The following is a 13,632-nucleotide window of genomic DNA, read 5'->3' on the forward strand; positions in this document are numbered from 1 at the left end:
CAGCCGTCAGCAGGTTATGGGGTTTCAGCACTAATGCAGTCCTAATGAATACACCATATCTACTGTTGGTGAACGGTGAATATTCTATAGCAGACGTAGATGTAAAGATTAGACGGGAGCCATGGGGGCCATGGCCTTCGTCAGCGCTGACAGAGGAAGAATGTGGGATATGAAACGTGGTTCCTTAAGCAAAAGGTCGAAACCCCTTCGCTCACAGGGATTATCGTCATCACTGCCGTTTATCACATCACAGGAAACCGCTTGAGTCTGTTGTCTATATATTCTGCAAATTGCCCATATTTTAACCCTCTGAAACCGAGGCGGTTCCAGGGCGTTTTTTGCTCATGTCACATTTTACTCACCGTGGCCTCATTTTTCACTGTGATATATAAATCCTGCACCTCTATAAAAACAGCACAATCATGGCGAGGAGTAGGGAGAACTTAAAATGTCTTGTGCAGTATAACACAGTTATAATGCCATTAATCATAAAAAAAATCCCTAAGTTGAATGTCTTGGATAATTTATTTTACTTTTTAATAAAATTGAGTCCATTTATACAACATTTTTGTTACCAATATTGGCGAAATGGAGGCTTCTGATGCTATACATATTAAACTAACTTCTGCGAACAACCTTTCTTGTCCTCTCCTCACTGCTCTGTGTAAGAAGCCTGCAATTCAGTAAAACTTTTGTCACGTTACATTTCCGCCGAGTCATGAATGGCTTCTCAGTTACGCTGTGGATCGCAGAATTTAATTATTTTTTTTACAGGATCTGGTGAGGACATTTATTTTGGCAAAATCACAATTTTTAGCTTTGATTTAGGTATTTTTCCTGTTGGAATTTTGATGTTTCAAGATGTTTGACCTGTCAGTTAGGGGTGTGCCATATCGTATCGTTCACGATAATATCGGTATATTTTTCTTATGGGTTAAAAAAAATGCATATCATGATATTGTCAACATTCCTACTTCTTGATGTAGTGGTGTAAGGCTAACAATTAAAGTTGTTTTAATCACAAAAAGCTACTTACTCCCTCTCGCTTAACACATGGAGCTTTCAAAATAAGAGCATGGTGTGTTAACAGAATCCACCACAGAACTTACAAGAAGACTGTCAAAATAAGATGCCTTAAATAAAACATACAAGAACCTTTATTCTCCTTTACAAAATTTCATTAAAATATGCCCCCGGAACCCCTAAATGGTTATTTTTTATTATTTGCTCATACTCAAGAGTCAAGAGTAAATTTTTTTGTATTTGGCAACTATTGAGATTTGCACTTCACACTACATTTTAGATTTTTATTTATTTATACAGACTAAAAAAAAAACATTTTGTATATCTTTTTAAGTATTTTGTAATATCGTGAAGAATAATCGTTATCGCAAAAATAGCCTGAAATATCGTGATATTCTTTTAGGGCCATATCGCCCAGCCCTACGTTACAGTTCAGCTGAGTCATGAATGGCTTCTCAGTTACGCTGTGGATCGCAGAATTAAAACATTTTTTTACAGGATCTGGTGAGGACAAAGCATTTATTTTGACAAAATCACAATTTTTAGCTTTGATTTAGGTATTTTTCCTGTTGGAATTTTTACATTTTCAGACAATTAATTCCGTTTTCACAGTTTCTTTCTGCGGTGAAAATGTTTGACCTGTCAGTTAGGGGTGTGGGGTTTCCTGCCTTTTCTCACGACGCCCGACTTTCTGTTTTCACTTCCTGCAGAGGTGACCATTAAGGCCTTGAAGGAGAAGATCCGTGAGTACGAGCAGTCTCTGAAGAATCAAGCTGAGAACCTGGCCCAAGAAAAGCAGCTTCAGCTACACAACGACTATGCAGAGAAGGAGAGGTACAACTTTCTGTGTGTTTGTGTGTGTGTGTGTTTGTGTGTGTGTGTGTGTGTGCTGCTGCAGCGTTGTTTCAAGTAATAACCTCTGCATTGTTTTGTCATTGCAAACCTTTGGGTCAATGTGCCCTCAGACAGAACCGCTGTGATACTAATCTCAGATAGATTTAAGATTTCTGCCTTTATTCAGCAGAGGTATTCACAACTTAATTATTTCCCTGTACTTTTTTCTCGTAGTTATCAGTTTAATCAACAAATTACAGCTTATTGCTTCCCTGGCATTGCCTTCCTTTAACAGATGAATGCTGGAATGGAAAATACATAAAAGACAAAGGCAGCATTTTTGTCATGTGGGTGCTTGCCATTCTTGTCTAGATGGGAATCAACACCTCAGACTCCTATTTTCTTTCTTTACCACAATATCTTTCAGCCTTTTTTGTTCAGAATAATTGCCACCACAGACATCTACTGTGTCTGAAAATAGTTGGTGACTGAGTGAAAACCACCAAATTACTATATAAAGGCAAAAAAAATATGCTTAGGTGTCACTTTATTTTGATACAAAGTAATTCATTTTGATTTAATAGGTCACTTCCTTTCCAAAAACCATTTTCACTGCATTTTAAGTGATTTTCAGATACACAGAAAGCCTGTGGCAGTAATAAATAAGCTCTAAATTGCTGCCAGATATTTAAGGAACATGAAAAACAATGCTAACTACTGAAATGATTTTTTAATTCTCAGAACTAGAATGAGTCACTTGATTACTGTCAGTTCAACAGAATATTGTTTCACTTAAAACTGTTTTCCTCCTACATCTCTCAGTAAACCAGAATAATAAGAGGGTGGCCAGTTTAAATTATCGTGTGAATCCACACAAGGTTCAGTTTTTCAAATGCAAGTGGAGAGTTGACCTGTCAACTTTACATGTAGCTATCTTGTGTAACTGTGTGTTCATATTATGAACTAAAGGGATAGATAAACATGTGCAGAGTGGAAGAGAAATGATGAGCACTCATATGATTAGCTGCTGCAGCCTCGGGGCTGAAAGACGGTTTCAGTGAGGCCGAGCAGGAGTCAAAGGCTGCCATGGATGCATCAAAGCTAAAAATGTTTCTTAACTAGGAAATGAAGCACTGCCAAAATCTTAAAGCCAATAAAAAGGTCAATACTGTCAGTCATAGAGAGCGACAACATAACTGTGGTAACCCTCCGAACTCCAGGCGCTTGAAGACGTTTTTTGCTTTTGTCACATTTTTCATTGTCACACGACTTAGAGTCATTGGTAACGCTTTATAATAAGGTCCTTAATAACCATTAAATAACAAGTAATAAGGCATTGTTCTCTCTTTAGATCCGGTAGTTGCAAAAAGCATAGTTAACTTATAGTTAACTTATAATAGATGAGCAATAAAGTATATTTTAATATCAATAAGCAAACAAAATAAGATTAATAAAGGCATGGCAAAGACATAATTTTGAGGACTAATCGATAACTTGATCTAATCGAAAGATCTATAACATTTCAATCAGGTGAATTTTTAATCTATTGTTAATACTTTTTATATCTCTTCTGGTTTATATAGCTTGGTTACTATTTATTGTTATTTTATTGATGCTTCTCTTTATTTTTGCTATCCACTTGCTGCTGTAATACTGGAAATTTCCTCGTCGACGGGCTAATAAAAGGAATGTCTTATCTTGTAAAACTAAGTTTCTCCACAAAGAATAAGAAGGAACCAGTTTAAATCCTGTTGTTAGCAGAGAAGTTTTTGGGGGATAAGTCATTCAGCCTGAAAAAGGAAATCTTTGTCAACTCAGAACAAAACAACTGATTAGTTGATTAACTGACTAAGAGAGGGCAGGCAGAGAATAGATATGTTTTATATACTAACAGGAAAATTTGTCTTTGGCTTCACAGACATAAACATCTGCTTAAAAACTTCCTCTTCCACTGGTTCAGATATGTGAGATAAAACAGTCAGATAATAATTAATAGGTAACGCTTTATAATAAGGTCCTTAATAACATTAATTAACAAGTAATAAGGCATTGTTCTCGCTTTAGATCCGGTAGATGCAAAAAGCATAGTTAACTTATAGTTAACTTATAATAGATGAGCAATAAAGTATATTTTAATATCAATAAGCAAACAAAATAAGATTAATAAAGGCATGGCAAAGACATAATGGGTGGGTCATGGGTGTTTGTAATGCCATTATTAACACTTATATAAGCTTATAAACACACAATAATGTTAATAAGCATCTTGTAAGGACTTACAAGGGCCTTATTACTTGTTAATTAATGGTTATTAATAGCGTTACCGAGTCATTCATGATCTTTCTGAATACATAAATTCATGTTTTTAACAAGGTCTGGTTAGTGGCAACTGTTAAATTTTGGTAAAATTGTAAGTTAGCTTTGTAGAATATAGTGATTTCGATTAAATATCACAATTTAATATTATATTTGGTTATTCAGAACTATACGTCACACGTGCTTTGTTCATGATCTGTAAGAAAGGTGAAAATCGAGCAGTAATTTTACACTTTCTGGCTGCGATAAATGGTGTAATTTTGTCATTTAATGGGGAAAAAAGAATGTGCCTTTCAACCCCGCCAGGGGGTTGAGGGGTTCAGAGGGTTTACTGCTGTAATGCTGAGTGATGGAAACTATAGGTGAGGCTCCACATGTCCTAATCCAAGTAAAAGTGAAAGACATTCTGTCACTTTTTCCACCGGATCACTTTATTTGTTTACACAGGAAATAACTTCCTCTGTGCTGCTTGATCATTTAGCAGAAGTTCAGATACTGCTTGCAATCCCTTTCCAAAACTTTTACCTGCATAAAGGTTATTAAAAACCTTGTCACAGTTATTCTCAAGAAAAAAATTGAAAGTAGTTTAGATGCTTGCTTTCAGTTGCATCATATTATGCCTTTTATTCCCAAGTCCAAAGTACTGCCAACAAATTATTACTTCACTGCTTCAATGATAGTCATTTAGACTTTAGAAGAAACTTTCTCAGCCATCATTTTGATAAGTCTTTAAGTTGATTTGTCAGATTTGTGTTTATTAAAAGTACATTACAGAGCCCATATTAGCCCGTGTGTCAATCATCTTGTTTGCCGTGAAGCCGTGTTGAAGCCCATCGCCCCTTTCAGCCTCACAGCAGAAGATCAATTGTCCAACTGTATTTCCTTTACGTCAGTGTTTTATAGGCCCCTTCCTGTCTGCAGAGAGCTGACTTCCTGTGTCTGAGAGGGGCAGTAAATGGATGGCACCTCTGATGCATTTTATCCTGCAAGGAGCGAGGGAAGGAGGGAGAGAGCGAGAGATGAAAGGATGAAGTAGAGGGCAGAAAAATAGAGATGACAGGAGAGACAGATTGGCGGAGAAGGGGGGCATCAAAGAGTGCCATAAAGACCGTCTTTGTGCTAGATTATTGATGTTTTTACACGCAGTGGCAATTTCTCAGCAGAGCCCAACTTTTTATATGCTAAGAATGAATCTATTTTATCCTTGTGGTTTCTGACGCCCCCCTCCCCCCCTCTCTTACTCACCCCTTGCTCTCTCTCTCTCTCTCTCTCTCTCCCTCTCTCTCTCTCTCTCTCTCTCTCTCCCCCCGGGTGCAGTGTGCCCCAGTGGCCAGACATTCCTGCCTAATAGGGCTGCTTAATGAGGAGTGGGTTGTGTTGGGAGGATTTTAGTGGGGAAAACACTTCAGAAATGGTGGGAAAATAGAGAATAGTTGCAGTTGCCACAAAGTGTGAACCCAAGATTTACTGACTCAGTATCTCTATCTGTGACTTTCTGCTCCCGGCTCTCTCTTTCTCGCCTTCTGTCTGCCTCTGTAGGAAACTCCAGGAGAGCCAAGACTCCATGTCCTCAAGGTTGGAAGAGGCTGAACACAAGGCCCAGTCCCTACAGACAGGTACCAGCCTACTCACTTTTTACAGGCCTATGTACAGTTTTAACCAGCTCTGATAAAATATTATCACTGAAAACGAGGAGGTGCTGGCTTGAAAGCCTCTAAAAGCTTTGTTTATAACATGAAACATTTCTTATTTAATGTCCATTCATTGCTAAAGATGGAAAGAAAAACACCCCTAGTGAAGTTTAACACTTAATCTGCTCTATCTGGATGAGATGGGTGTGGTTTGATCAGCTTGACAGTGGCCTAGCAACATAAGCAAATAACTCTACAACTGTCACTTCCAGAGAAAAGCACAGGCAGCAACACAAATACAGAAATATCTCTTCTGATAACTTGAATGCAGAGTTTGTGTTAAGTCTACATCATTTTAATCACCATCATGTTTTCAAGGTTAGGGAGATGCGTTAATTTGGATATACTAAGCTTGTTTACCTGGTGTTGTAAACAATTACTCATGTCATCCAAAAATCAATATTTGCAAACAAAACGATCCTATCATCATATTTGTTATGACTATCTTGCATCAGACGTGGAGCTGGCCGGAGCTAGTTGACTGACTGACGTGGGCGATGAAATGAATTTTTCCACTGTGCCCCGTGGCGTCATGAGGGCCACCATCTGCTTTATCTTTTTACCCACAAAATTTCACTTTCAAAATTGCATTGATAGTAACAATTATAAATGCAATTTTAATGTGATTATGAATGCTTTAAGATTCTGGACATATTGAAAGTATTCTGACATCCAGTTTTCAAGCACTGTGTTCAAGACATTATAATGATAATAACACATTACATTTGTATATCGCTTTTCAAGATGCTCAAAGAAGCTTTTTGGGTTTTTATAAAGTATTGTTCATAAGTTGATATAAGTTTGAAAGCTGATTTATGCGAGGGAAATTCACAAGCGACTCTTTTCCCGTCTTTCACAGCACTTGAAACAACTCAGGCCGAGCTCTTTGATTTGAAGACCAAGTATGACGAGGAATCCACAGCAAAGTACGTGTCTTGGTGATCTATGTGTGTGTTTGCGGGTGACTTCTCCCCTCTGGCTCCTCCAGAGTCTGTTCCTGACATAATCATCCTGTTTAGTGAATCTCCTTGCCTGGAAACTCCCCCCTTCTCTCCCAAACAGCTGGATTGTCTCCCACAACGCTCAGCAGCCTCCAAATCCCAGCATTACCCACGCACTGTAAATACTGACAGGGATTGTAATGCATTCTGCAGCAACAGCAGCTAACACCAAAATAGAGATTTTTGTGTGTGTGGCACAGGCTAAAGCGCTCTGTGATTCATCGGGGTCACGGCGGAGAGGAAAGGCTGACGAGGGTCACTTTGAGATCTCTGACTAAAAGCCACACAGGCTTCTAACAGGACCTGTAAGATAAGGTGGCTTCAATTACTGGAGCTGTGGGCATCTATCATTATCGATCTTATAGTAGTGGCGAAGATGAGAACAGAAGCTTTTCCATGTCAGCACTCCTCACTGTGAAGTGGCACTTCATGACATTCACACTCTTTGTTCCCTGGTGGTTAGTAGCGGGAACCAGAACCACTCGAGAACCCAAACAAGCATTCAGAAAGTTTTAAAATCTGAGAAGAAAAACAAAGCTCTACATGGTGCTTTATTGGTAATTGATGGGAAAAAAAGCACTCTCCTTGAAACATTAACTCTTTCTTTTGCCCTTTAACAATCCAACACCCTTTTTTAGGAGGTGTATAGGTGGGGAATGTGATATTTAGGGGGAGATAGCAGGTCAACAGTAGACTCCACATTAAAGTTGTGTATATTATCTGAAAGATGGGAACCTGAGGAATAATTTGAGTGGTCCAGCACTGTTGTAGTTATTCTTGTCATGAGTCTATAACAACAATATTTAATTACTTAAAATAAATTGTGTATAAGGGTTTCTTACTACTTTTTTACTTTTACTATGATGAAAGTAAATGAAGGTCATCCCTATATTCACTTATGTCCCATAAGTTGCACCAATTTTTAGGTTGATGCCATTTGTAAAATTCACGATTTCTACAAAAAATACATGTTCTGGTGATTGGATGGCAATTGTTTATTGTTTATTGTATCCTTTGGATCCCCATTAGTCTTCATAGAGATGAAGACTATTCTTCCTGGGGTCCACATTAAATCAAACAATTATTACACAATTACATCATTACAGCATTTATACAGATAATAACATGAAGTCATTCATCCTAACATGATTATAATGTATATTAACATGATTATAATATATATTAAGTAGTACAAGGCATGATTATAAAAAGAGTTGCATGATTATAGAAGAGTAAACGAGGTAAGCATTCATTTTACCATGATGTTAGTGCAGATGTATTAACATACTTGAGTTCAACTTAACATGATTTCATATTTTCATAGAAGATTACTTCTGTTCTGCTGAGAAACCACCTTGTTGTCATTAAACCTAGTAAAGCCACATATCTGCTGAAGGCTCTGGGTCTGCAGTTTGTGGCTGTGAAGTTTTATCAGGGTGAGATTAACCCAGAGGTCACAGCAGGTCATTTTATACAGCAAGGCCAAGTTAAAAAAAGTCACTACAATGAATTGCTAGTATGAGAAGTAACATCACACATGCATTAATAAAAATGAGCTCATGGAATCCACAAGAGTCTCAGTTTTCCAGTGTTATCCAGTTTATGTAATTTCAAGAATGTTTAGTATGCAGAAATATTACAATACAATGAGCCACAAAAACACATTTGAACACTATCGCCTCTGAAAATAAATAGTTCCAACGTTAGATCGTTAAGGAGTTAAAATTCTGTGAAGAAAAACTAAGCTTTTCATGGTGTTTTATTGGTAATTGGTAAACTGCAAAAGCTAGATCGCACTTTCCTTGAAACATTAACTCTTTCTTTAAATCTCAGACAGTTTATAAAATGGTCAAGGACATCCCTGTGTGCGCCTTGCACACAAAGTACGGCAGCGCATCAACTCGGCTTTTAAGGTTCTCCCCCACCACATTTACCATGCCCCAAACTCTCTGTGTCTCTCCATTAACAGAGTTGTTAAATTGATTGGCTGTTAAAAACAGATCGATCCCTCTTCTCTCTTCCTCACAATACTTTTTCCCCCCTTTTCTACCTCCCACACTTTGTCTTCTATCTTATGCATTGTGTGTGTGAGTGAGTGTAAGAGGAAAAGCGACAGGAAGATGTTGCATGCAGTGTAATGGCACTAATCAATAGGTTTCATACTCTATCAGAGCCCCCTCCCCCTCTTTATTTTCTTTCTCCATGACTATATTGAAGCGCTCCTCTTCTTTCTTCCCCTCATTTCTTTACACTTCCTTCTTCCTTTTTCTGTCCTTGTCTTTTCCTTTTATGTCAGAAGAAAACACATTTTGAAAAGACACATATCGTAGGCCCCATTTGCTTACAGAAGCTAATAAACACATGCCGGCCCATACCCACACACACACACACACACACACAACACACACACACTCACTCACTCACTCACTCACTCGTGAGCCTGAGGCAGTCAGGGTCCTTGACTATGTGGCGTGCTGTGATCTGAAATTTTAATGCAACGCTTTAAAGCACACACAAACCCTCTCTAACCCTGCACCCTCCCAGTCCTTGGAGTCCTTCCCCCGTTTACTGCTTGGCTGAGCAAATCGCCAGTGTTTGGCTGAACACAACTTTTAACCCTTTGACTGCATATATTTTGGCCCTGCAAAACACAAACGCCATACATATCATGCACTCTTTCCACACAGACACACATAAGGCGCACACACACACACACACTTGCTCTAAACTTTCCACTAAGGAGGACATTGCGTGACAAATCCCCCATCCTCTTGCAGCATTCGGGTAATCTGCCTTTTAAAATACACACTAACACACACAGACGTACACACACTCGCTGAGAATTTGGTCGATGTTGCAGTGCCCGGAGTGTGTGAGCTTCAGCGGGAGGCGGGCCTGCAGATGTAGCGTAGCCCCCCGTCTGTGTTGGCGCTGTGAGGGTCTGGCTGGCCGCGTTTTACCCGTTTAGTCCCTGTTAAAGATTAATGATATATTGATCCCCTGCCCCACAGATGCTGTGTGTGTGTGGTGTGTATATATGTGTGTGTGTGTGTGTGTGTGTGCTTTATCTGCGTATAAAGACTTGATACCATTTCGGGAAAACCATTTAATTGCTGATAATTAGGAAAGAAAAGCCTATCGACTGTTGCCTGTGTCCATCTAAAGCACACACACACACATACAAAATGGCGCACAACATACACACACACACACACGGACACACTCTCACAGCTAGCTTCTTTTTAAGCCTCCTTGAAATCCCCAAGGTAACACGCTGTGAAAACGCAATGTGGAGAAAGCCAAGGAAAGAAAAGGAATGGAGTGATGAAAGCTAGAGGGCAAAAAGCGAGTCAGGGGCTGCAGGCTACAGCGAGGAAGAGGGGATAAGAGTGTGATAGAGGAGGGAAATGAAAATCTAAATCAGGGGAATATCCTGCTGGCACCGAGGACAGAGGCCGAAGAAGAGAGGGCGAAAGATGAGAGAGGGGAGGTGGAAGAGGAGGGGGGGGAGGAAGATGAAAGGAGAAAAAAGTGGAGGGCAATGGGAAGGGAACGGGTTGAGGGGAAAAGGATAGAAGCAGGCAGAGGGTGGAAAAAGAAAAGGAGCGGTTGAGTGAGGAGCAAGAGAGAGAAGATGATAAGAGATGAAAAGGCCTGTCTGAGATGGAGGAAGTACAGTAGGGGCTCAGAGGCTCTGGGCCGGTTTCACAAGTCCTACAGTACTCACTGATGTCACTTGTGCACCCATTGGCTTTCATGGCACAAAAGAGTGTGTGTTGTTTGTGTGTGTGCAGCTATGCATCTACTCTATAGCTCCTCCCTGTGGCTGCTATATGGAGCTTTTTAGGTACATTTTTGGTGGACCTTAAAATCAGGACCCTCCCTTCACTGTTCAGTGTTTGATGAATTAATTCCAGCGGGTGCATTGGCTGGCCGCGGACAGTTCCTGCCCTGCCCAGCGACTGACTGGCTGACTGACTGACTGAATGACTGTATCAGGATATGCAGAAAATCCCTTCCCTGTGATCTGCTTTGGCCCTCAGCCTCTAGCTTTGCCTTTTATAATTCCCAAATACAGCCAAATCCAAAGGTTATTTAAGAAGACTTTGTGCATCTGTACTTTGATTAAATGATCACATTTGGAGCAGGAGCGGTGGTGTATTTGGGTTGCATTACTACCCATAAACGCTCTCCATTACAAGCTTTTCTGGCTTGTTGGCTCTCTGACCTGAACAGTTGTGTGTGTGTGTGTGTGTGTGTGTGTGTGTGTGTGTGTGTGTGCGCGTGAGTGAGTGAGTGCGCATGTGGGTCCCACACACTATAGCTTAAGACAGGATAAAAGCTGGTGAGGTAGTGTACTATTATGTTGCTTAAATGCATACTAGATCCTTTTAACTGTTAGGGAAAAGAATAAAAGCGGAGAGTGAAAAGCTCTCCCACCCACATCTGATTCTTTTTGCTGCATTGCCTGTGGCACAATGTTGACCTAATATCAACTGTGTCTGTTTTGTTAAACACATTCAAATCAGTAGTACTCAAGCCTATGGGACATAACACTGTTTCTCATACTGTGACACACAAATACAAAAGCTGCTTGGGTTATTGGGTTCACTATCAAAAGATAGCGGTGAAATCAAAAGGTCTTAATGGACGCAGCAGTGCACATCTTTGCACTCAATGTACTATTACCGGCACGTAATGTCTTAAATAAACATACATGCGTGCATGCAGTGTCTTCGCACAGCAATTAATACCAACAAAGGAGTTTTGTGAAGATTTTCATGCATTTATTTATTTATTGCATCTTCCTGAAGTGTATCTTGGGGTGCACACGTTGTATTAACAGAGAGGGAAATCATATTTAGGTAATTATTCAGTTATGCATGGTGTATAGCTAGGGGTGTGCCATATCGTATCGTTCATGATAATATCGGTATTTTTTTTTACGATTAAAAAAAATGCATATCATGATATTGGCAACGTTCCTACTTCTTGATGTCGTGGCGTTAGGCTAACAATTAAAGTTGTTTTAATCACAAAAAGCTACTTACTCCCTGTCGCTAAACACATGCAGCTTTCAAAATAAGAGCATGGCGTGTTGTCAGAATCCACCACAGAACTCACAAGAAGACTGTCAAAATAAAATGCCTTAAATAAAACATACAAGAACCTTTATTCTCCTTTACAAAATTCATTAAAATTTGCCCCCGGAACCCCTAAATGGTTATTTTTATTATTTGCTCATACTCAAGAGTCAAGAGTAATTCTTTTTTATTTGGCAACTGTTGAGATTTATACTTCACACTACATGTTAGATTTTTAATTATTTATACAGACAAAAAAAAAAAATCATATTTTCTATATCTTTTTAAGTATTTCCTAATATCGTCAAGAATATCGTCATCGCAAAAATAGCCTGAAATATCGTGATATTCTTTTAGGGCCATATCGCCCAGCCCTATGTATTGCCTACAATTTTTGCAAGTCTTACATTAAAATGTACACACATTGTGTTCAGAATTGTTTAGTTCTCAAAGTTTTCTCCATATCTGTCATTGTTTGCAGGGAAGTGACAGGTATTCACGTCACTCCTGATTAAAAGGCTCTAAAACTATTTTTCCAAACCCTAAAAAGATGTGGTATTATGGGGATGTATTCCTGCCGTCTGACCTCTAGCAAGTGAGAGGTGAACCATGGCCTCTATCCAGACCATTAGTCAGACACAATCACACAGCTTCATAGCAGATTAGTCTGCTGTATTAGGACTTAGAGCTCTATTAATGTAATCCCTCTGTTTTAGTGTGGCCCGGGTTTAGGGGCTTACATGTGCACACCCACACACAGACACACACACATAAACACACACTTAAATACATGTATGCATGCACACATACAAGCTGTTTGGGTTATGGAGTTCACAATCAATGGATTAAGGTGAAATTTAGACAGTAGCTTAATGGACACGGCACCGGCATCCTCTAAATGTGTTCCATCTGAACAATCACACACACACGAGATGTGTGCACAGTGTACTCTGCTTCCTGGGATTCATTTATCCATGTATCCATTTCTTTGTTTTTATTTGTCTGTTTGTTTCTGTGAGTCTCCTGTAAGCGATGTCTCATCTTCTGTAGTGACAATAAATGTCTCTTTCAGGGCCGATGAGATTGAAATGGTGATGACAGACCTGGAAAGAGCCAATCAGGTAACACGCTCAACTTCATAACTGAACATTTTTGCACAGCATTGTCCAAACCATCAGTCACACCAGACTCCACTAGTAGTCTAGACGGATTTCAGAATAAAAGCCTCCTATAAGAAGTGAGGAGCATTTATGGGTACAAGTCAGGAACCGGCCTACCTTACATATTTCAAGGGTGCTGAGTCCAAAAAAAATGGTTCCCAAGCTAAATTTTGAGTTTTTGACCTTCTAATTTGTATATCAAATGGCCACCAAATTGCCCATCTTGCTCAGTCATTGGACCATTTCCCCTTAGTTTTTTTGTAAGTAGGCAATCAAAGATGAGGAAATTAAGTTTCTGGATCTATAGTCTAGGGTCAGAGCAAGGATATAGTGGAGGCTCAGTGTCTTTTTTATGTATATATATGTATGCAAAATACCAGCTGGAACATTTAAAAGTGATATTGATTGAATATTTATGCCGGCCTTAAAAAAACCACACAAATAATGCTTAATTTCACCTTAAAACTTGGTATTTTGCATATATACACTGAGCCTCCACTATATCCTTGCTCTGACTCTAGAC

The 13,632-nt window shown here is 39.3% G+C and overlaps 1 protein-coding gene across 3 annotated transcripts in view; it reads left to right on the forward strand.

Annotated features, from left to right (window-relative positions):
- cux1b (cut-like homeobox 1b) overlaps positions 1-13,632 on the forward strand; it is a 73,914-nt gene that overhangs the window by 32,531 nt on the left and 27,751 nt on the right. For all 3 annotated transcript variants that reach the window (XM_059330687.1, XM_059330688.1, XM_059330689.1), the window contains exons 6-9: positions 1,734-1,857; positions 5,713-5,789; positions 6,724-6,790; positions 13,022-13,070. In XM_059330687.1, the coding sequence (XP_059186670.1) occupies positions 1,734-1,857; positions 5,713-5,789; positions 6,724-6,790; positions 13,022-13,070 (317 nt within the window). The remainder of the gene's footprint in view (positions 1-1,733; positions 1,858-5,712; positions 5,790-6,723; positions 6,791-13,021; positions 13,071-13,632) is intronic.

This window comes from Centropristis striata, chromosome 4, assembly GCF_030273125.1.
Source record: "Centropristis striata isolate RG_2023a ecotype Rhode Island chromosome 4, C.striata_1.0, whole genome shotgun sequence".
NCBI lineage: Eukaryota > Metazoa > Chordata > Actinopteri > Perciformes > Serranidae > Centropristis > Centropristis striata.